The following is an 8,089-nucleotide window of genomic DNA, read 5'->3' on the forward strand; positions in this document are numbered from 1 at the left end:
GAAAGCCTTATAGGGAGCCAGGGGCTGTGCTAGCTGAGGGCAGATGTCTGCTCTCTGAGCCAAGAAAGGGCGGAAGTTGGGGAGGAGGCAAAGGATGGAGAAGCTAAGGCCAGAAATCTCTGAGCAGGACAAGACTGTAGGGACAGGCGAGACAGTGAGTTCTGGTCTCAAACTGTGTGACCATGGGCATGTCAGTGTCCTCACCTGTGGACTGGGGATATAACACCCACTTGGACAGCAGTGGAGGATGGAGGCAGTCATATCAGCAAACTGGCTACAGCAGCACGCAGCTCACAGTGCACACTTCAAGTCAAAGCTTACTGGCCTGTAAGCACATGGGAAACTGACCTGTCTCATGCCACACCCCTGCGGACTGAATGAAGCCCAGCAATGGGTTAAGGATGGGAGGAAGGCTGAGCTTGCAGCCACAGAATCTGGGTTCCAGTCCAGCCACTGCCTACTGCCATCCTTTCATCTTCCCGGGCCTCATTTTCCCTCATCTGTTCAACGGGTACAAGACCAGCTGTCTCCATGTCTGATGTGAGATCTAAATGGAATAATGGGTGTGGAAGTGTTTTGTCCATTTTCTAGTACTGCCAGCAGGTAGAGAGTTAAGATGTCTAGTCAGGGCCTCTGCTACTTTGATTATCTGAGAAACTTCAGAAAGAAAGAATGTAGTTCCAGGATCAGAACATCTTTGCTGCCAGGAAGTCCATCTGCAAGTCCAGCCTCAATTCCACATGCTATAAGCCTTTTCACACAATTTTCCATAGAAATAAAAAGCCACATGCTCAGCCCTCTTCAAAACCAGGATGCACATGTCGAAAGGCCAGAGGTAACCTAATCACCCAAACAAACAACCTGACTGATCACCTGCTATGTGGAGAAGACTCAACAGTGAGCAGAACCAGATGGGGTCCCTGCCTGCGTGGAGCAGGGTCTAGTGGGTCAGGGGATTGGAAGTTCACAATAAGACTGGCTCCATCTGTACATTTTACTAGCAGGGAACAGCTTGTGTCTCAGACTGCACTCAATGGGCCTCAAGACTCCAGGGAAAGACAGAGGACAGGCGGTGGGATTGGTCATCCCCCAGCCAGAGGGCCATGAACCATCCTCTGTGCATTACCAAGAGTGCACTGACTGGCAACTCCAAGGCTGGCACCGGTCATCACACCTAGGGAGGTTATCACATGCGATCCTTTCCTTGCAAGCAGCAGAAATTGACACTGGACACTCAAGCCAAAAAAAAGTAACCAATGAGAACACTGTGGAAAAGTCGAGGACCACAAGGACTGGGGCTGTTTCAGCGGGTACTCATCGTTACCATGGTTTACAATAGTAACAAGCATCAGAGCCCACGGGACTAACCAAGAGCTCGGCTTGTAATGCCTGATTCCACCCTCTCAGCACCCTGGGAGGTAGGTCCCATCATTATCAGTCTCAGGAAACCAACAAAGGATGGTTTCCGGAGGGTCCCAATGGCAAGGGGGACATTCTAGTGATTCTCAGTCTTTGTGACAGTCTGCTCAATATTCAGATTCCAGGGCCCACCTTGGGGATGCCTTACCCAGTAGTCTCACTCACCAAGATGTCATGCAATTTGTGTGTTTGGGGGGTGGGGGAGGGTGGGGGTGATTTCCCAAAGCAAATCTAGTACGTGGCCAGGAGATGTAACAAAGACTGGTGGACAAGACAAACACCAAGTTCCTTTCCTGGGAGGGGACTGAAATCTGAGTCTCAGAAAGACCCCACCCCCAATCCACCCCCTGCCCACGACCTGTCTCTCCTGCTATTTTGGGCTGCAGAGGTGGCTGAACAGGGCCTACACCTCCAGCCCCATACACACTACCTTTATTTGCTCTGTCCATGGAATCTTGGCCAGGGGTCTCAGTGAACATGGGCCCCCTCCACTCCTGGAGCTCACTGAAAGCATAAAGGTGGGTTCCAGGATCTCACCACCCCAATCTTCCTTGGAATTTCATCCTAAAGAAGGACACCTCCTAGGAAGTGATGTCATGTGTTTTACCACTACTGACATTTATCATTCGAAATGAACAGCTTTGCACCCTCCTACAAGTAGTAAGGGCTGCTGTACTCCCTTTCTAGTGATGAAAAAGCAGCTGTCTCTGGATTGCTTCAGACCTGGTTTTGAAACTCCCAGTTCCTCCACATACAAAAGATCCTGAACCTCCTTTTATTTAAAAAAGAAAAAAGAAGAAGAAAAGAAAAAAGAGGGGAAGGGAACAGGAGTGGATGGGGGAGGAAAGGAGGTGGAGAGGGAGGATGGACAAAACAGACTGTCATTCATCTCTTCGGAAACATGCCCAGCCTCTCGCTGCCCTGGGATGAGGATCACACTCATAGGCCTTGCTCTTTTCAGATGTGCCCTGCCCACAGCAGATGCCTATTCATTCTCTTGGTGATGGCAATAGCTTTCAGGAACACTCCCTCTCCCATCTGTGCAGATGAACACCCTGGATGATTCTATTTCAGTGTGGGTTTGGGAAGGAGTTAGGCATCCAGACAGGAGACTGGACACATCCATGTGGCTGGGGCTCAGGAAATTATCACCAGGAGATAGCGGAGCATGGAGGGAGGAAGCACAGGTCAGGGAGTCAGACAGCCCTGTATCTGAATTCCTGCTTGCCATTTAACGACTCGGTAGCCTTGGCAAAGTTACCTAGCCTCTCTGAGCCTCAGTTTCCTCATCTACAAAATGGGCCTTATTTTACTTCTCAGGGTGCTTGTAAGGATTCTATGAGACAAGAATGATAAACCACATGGCATGACGCCTGGCTCGGTTAGGGCCAGAGAGAGATAATAGCCCCTTCCTCCCTCTAAATGAAGCATCAATTTACCACTGACCTTAAACACCACAGGGGCAGGGGACTCCTCTACCAAGCTCAGAGCCGCTTTCCCAATGCTCAGCACCGTGTCTGGCACATGATATACAATAAGCATTTGTTGGATGCATGAATACATGAATTCCTGGTGGCCTGGGGCTGTAGCAGAGGTGGGCAAGGTGGTAAGCCAGGCTGTCAACTGCCCAGGTTAAATACCTCTGCAGATTCCAGGAAACCCAGTTAATAGAACTAACCAGCCTCCTTTTTGTTGGTCTCTGCCTTTGAAGTCACACACTGCTATAAACCAGGCACCTAAGCAAGTCCCCTAAACTCCTCCACCTCCTTCCCCTACTCCCTTCTCTGCCCGTCTTGGGAGAGTGTAGCGAAGTTCAAGTATGTGTGTGACTGACGTTCTGAAATATCAGAGTAGCCAGGCAAATCTGAGGCATCACTCAGATGACGTGGGTCCTTCTCTGTTCACATGCCCTGCCCAAGGGAGTCTTTGTGGCCAGAGAGGGGAGATGTGGAGGACAGAGGAGCCCCGGGGCAGAACTAGGAGGGAGAGGGAAGGAGCCTGCGCTTCTGTCGTTAACAAGTCTGAAACCTCTGAACCTCAGTTTCCTAGTCTGTGAAAAGAAGGTCTTAAATCAATCTTGCAGCATGAATGAGGACTGCGAAGCAGCAGCCAGCATCCTGCTTGACACATCGCAGCTGATCCATATAATCGGGGCTACTGAAAAAACAAAACCCCAGCTACGATATTAGCTGCGGAGGAAGGGAGCAGTCTAAGGCTGTGAAAGACTTGTGTGGAAGAAGCGCTCCATGTGGGCCTCATCTCAGCATCCACTAGGGCAGCTCTGCTTTCGGACCTATCATCTTGCTCAAGGTATGGGGAATTTAGGAGGGTGATAATGTTTCCTCCAAACGGGTTCTCCTACTTTAAAGAAAAAGAAAAATACAGAAGTTTCAACACCACCGAAGTGAGTGATCTCCGAGGTCGCTCCAGCTCTAATATTCTCTGCACTTAAAACACGAAAATGAAAAACTCCCATTTGCAAGGTGGTTGGGGGGTGGAAGAGGGGTGGAGTTTATGACTAGGGGCGGGGCCCCGCTGGAGGGGCATGGGCGGGGCAGCCTGCAAGGGATTAGGAGCCTTAATTCCCCCGGTTGGGGCTGGAGAAGAAACCCTACCGCGCCAGAGCCCCCGCCCGGTGGGAAGGGGGCGTGTGAAGGGAGGATAAATATATAAAGTCGTCACACCCGCTCGCGCGCGCACAGCCCCCGCAGTCTCCGCGCTGCGGCTGCGGCGGCCCAGCGGAGACAGTCCTTCCATCCCACCCACCTGCTGACACGCGGCTGCGGAGACAGAGAACCAGAGAACCGGCCGGGCCACCCACCTCCGCCCGCGCAATCCCGGAGACCCCCGGCTGGGGCCGTGGGCTACCCCTAACTGGGACCGCCCCCACCCTGCTGTCAGCGGAGCGTTTCCCAGGGCTGAACAGCGGCTGAGGAGCACTCCTCCACCCCCAGCCCGGCGCCACTATACAGGCTCCAGTGCAGGACTTCCCAGAAGTGCCCAGGCACAGTTCACGGGGGCTGGAGGAGCTGAAAACGCCCCAGAACACTCCCGGGAGCCCCGAGAAATGTGGGATTCTCCTCTGGAGGGTCTGATTCTGGGAAGTGGGGAGCCAGGGCAAGGACTTCCGGCCCAGCTAGTGCGAGGGGCAGCGGCCTCCTTCCTCCTGCCAGACCCGACTCTCTAGCGTCGGGCACCCTTGCTGTGCCACGCGAATGGGGCAGAACCGGCGAGGGCGCTCTGGCCGTGTCCCTCCCCGAGCAGTGACCGCCAGTACGTTCGTAAAGGCCGGCCCGGGTTGCTCCTTTCCCCGCCCTCCGAGGCAAGTGGCCCTGCAAAGCCGCTGCCAGGTGTACCTCTCTCGGCCACCTCCAGGAAGGGCGCCCTCCTCCGGCACGGCCCGCCTCTTGCGTCTCTCACGGACTCTTCTCGCACCCCGCCCCCCATTCTGGGCACAGACTTGGAAGGAGGAAGGAGGGACCCCACCCTCCTGTGCTCTCCTCTGCGGAGAAGAGAGGGCTCCCGGCGGCCTCGGACCTCCCTCTGCACCCCAGAGGCTCAAAGTTTCCCATTCGCGATCCGGGTCTGCGCTCTTCCTTCATCCTGCGCAGCTGAGCTCGGAGGCCTCGCTGGCTCCCCCGGCCCAGATGCGCTCACCCTCAGCCACGCCAACCCCCGCCTCCCGCAGCCCGCAGAGGCGGGCAAAGGGATCGGAGGCGCCAGGATGCCGGGTCAGCTCTCCGCAGCCCGGCAGCCAGAAGAACGCTGCTCCCGGGTTCCAGGGAGAGCTCGCAGGGTGGGGTCCTGACGGAGCCAGGGTTTCCCACCAAGCCCTTCCCATCAGTCCTCTCCACCACCCTGCCTTGTCTCTCTGTTATGCGCATTCCCAGGAAAAGGGGTGCTTATCTTCGGTCCCCAGCCTTCAACCCCCGCTCCCTGCAATGTCCAGGTGAGGGCTCCAGTGCCTTTCAACAAACCCAGTGCCCTCTCGGCGGCGCTGGAACCGGGACTTCCCCCATATAACCTTTCCCTCTAGAGGCATCCGAAGCCGGGAGCCCTCAACCCAAAGTTGAGGGGGTAGATTTTGATCCACTTTGGAAAGTCTCTTGTTCCAAGGATAGGCGAACAAAGTACAGGGTTTGCATTCCTTCTGGGTTACACCAACCCCTCCCCCCTCGCTGTCAGGACTACCTTCCAGGCTCAAATTCTGCAGCTTCTCCTATCAGCAGACCCAGCACTCCCCAAGGACTTCGGGGTAGAAGGAGTTGGGGTAATTTTTAAGGGGGCACCCCTTCCTAGCAGGCACTCTCGGAGCCTAGGCAGGCACCTCCTGCTGGGACAAGGCTATGGCATAGGACAGAGGTGATGCCCACCTCTATCACCCAGTGGGGCTCGGGGTCGAGACCTTGTTGATCATAAAGACGACTTTTTAGCACCTCGCGTCCCCCTCCCCCTCCGAGGCGGAGCCAGGCTCTGACTTCAGCCAGGCTGAGGTTGGCACCAGGCTTGGAGGAGGATCCCCGACGCGGACCCTCTAGTCTCGGTGCCCGCGGCTCTTCGCTGGTCCCGCCTCCCTCCCGCCTGGCTTTTAGCCTCGCGTTGGCTCTCCGCTCACTGCGCGAAAAGGTTTCGGCTCTGTCACCATTTAAGACCCACTACGCGGCTGCGCTGGACGGGAGGCCGGCCGCGAACCGCGGACCCTGGGGCTGCGGAGCCACCTCTCGCTGGCTCCGGAGAACCCGCTCAGCTTCAACCTCCTTCCAGCTGGCTTAGTCTAACCCGGGAGCAAGTCCACACCGGACACACACACACACACACACACTGAGCTGCTCACAACTCCCCAGTCCCGGACGCGTCCATACCTCCCTGCACACAAGAACCACACGCTCCATGGCACGCATACACACACTCCCAGGCCCACAAAGCACACGACCCCCAGGCACGTCCACCCCCACACATCCCAGATAAGCACACTCCTGCCCAAGTCCCGTCTCCTGTGCACACAGAAATAGTAATCCGCCGTCGTACACCCCTAGAGACCTGCACACTCGGGACACGCGGGAAACGCCAAACCTCACATACCCACCCCCTAACACCTCACACCCACAATGACACAAGCTCACACACTTCACATCCTCACCGGGAAGCTGGCACATGTTCACACCCCCCCAACATTCTCTCACACTCTCACACATACACCTTCTCCATGTAACTGACACAGACACTCTAACACCCCTCCAGACACTCGCTCACTCACACACAGATCCCACACCGTCACACACACAGGCGCACACACACTTGCATCTCTAAATACACTCCCGCACCTTCTCCCCACATAGCTCCTTCCCGGACACCCTCACCCAGAGACACAACAAAGACACACGATTGTATACACACACACACACCCTGGCACAAACCCATGAGTGCTCTCCCCAGAGGCGTCCTCCCTCCCTCATCAAGCCAACCAGCTCCACAGACCCCAGGCAGGACCGGTGCTCGTAGCCCGAGCCTCTCGGAGCGACCCCAGCCCGCGCTCTCCCCCGGTGCCCCATCCCCGCACGCGTTCCCCGCCCGGCACCCGCCAGGCGCCCGCGCACTCACCGCAAGCCAGGTCCAGGATCGCGGCGAGCAGCAGGCAGAGGCAGCGGCGGAGGCTCGGGGCGGCTCGCATGGTGCCCGGAAGCTGGCTGCGGTGGCGGGGCGGCGGCGGTGGCGGCGGCGGTGGCGGGTCCCCTCGCCATGGGCTCAGACGCGCTCCTGCCTCCGGCCGCTGGCCGAGGCTGTGGCGGGCAGAGCGGAGCGCCGCGGGGGCGCCCCCATGCCGCCGCGGCCGGGCCGCCCAGGCGCCCGGCTCGACTCAGCTCCGGCTCTGCGAGGCGTAGCAACCCTCGAGCTCTGGGCGTCCTCGGGGCGCGCCGCGGTTCTCGTCTCCCCGGCTGCGCGCGGTGCCCACCGCGGCCCGGAGTCGGATCGGCTGCAGCGCCGGAGTTTGGAGCTGAATCGCGCTCTCTCTGCCTCGCGCTCGCCTCTCCCGGCGGCAAGAGCACCCCGCTCCCCGCGCCCTCCCTCCGTCCCTCCCCCTCTCCCCGCCCCCCGCCCTCCTCGCCCTCCCCTCGCCGCGCTCTCCGCGTATTATACAGACTTTTCTTTAATCCTTTCTGGGCTGTTCGGCTCTGGTCCGCTAAGCCGATTTATTGCAGGGAGAAGGAGAGCTCACCCCTTCCTAACCTCCCCTCTCCCCTCACTCAAAACTGGCTTGCTGCCTCCAGCTTCTTAACCCTTACCCAGGTGACCCAGCACCCCGCCCTGGAAGCTATGCTCCGTCGGATCCCCCTTCCCCTAGCACCCCCGCATCCCCGGGATTACCAGCGCCCTCCCCACTACCCAGTCTGATGAAAGGAGGCAGCCTCCCTCCCGAGAGGGAAAGATGCCATCCTGGGAGCAGGGCAGGCAGGGTGTGGCTCTGGAGTTCTGGCCTTGCCAAAGATGAATGCCCTCATTGGGCAAGATTAAGGGGTTTCCGTGTTCTGAAACTTCCCCAATTACGGCTGCTCCTTCCCCCAGGGACCCACGGAAATGGGGTGTGTTCTGTCTTTTTTCCACATGCTGGGATCCAGCCAGGAATGGGTGAGGAACTGGTTGTTTCCTCCTGGCACAGACCAAGTTTCCA

General features: G+C 57.5%; 1 protein-coding gene across 2 annotated transcripts in view; it reads right to left on the reverse strand.

Annotated features, from left to right (window-relative positions):
* Window positions 1-7,510, reverse strand: part of IGSF21 (immunoglobin superfamily member 21) — a 271,747-nt gene extending 264,237 nt beyond the window's left edge. Inside the window, exon 1 of one of the 2 annotated variants that reach the window (XM_050791706.1) lies at window positions 7,021-7,510. In XM_050791706.1, the coding sequence (XP_050647663.1) occupies window positions 7,021-7,090 (70 nt within the window). In that variant the 5' untranslated portion in view covers window positions 7,091-7,510. The remainder of the gene's footprint in view (window positions 1-7,020) is intronic. The other variant, XM_050791696.1, reaches the window with a different exon arrangement.
* Between the last annotated feature and the right edge of the window lie 579 nt (window positions 7,511-8,089).

The sequence above is a fragment of the Macaca thibetana genome, chromosome 1 (genome assembly GCF_024542745.1).
Source record: "Macaca thibetana thibetana isolate TM-01 chromosome 1, ASM2454274v1, whole genome shotgun sequence".
Taxonomy (NCBI): domain Eukaryota; kingdom Metazoa; phylum Chordata; class Mammalia; order Primates; family Cercopithecidae; genus Macaca; species Macaca thibetana.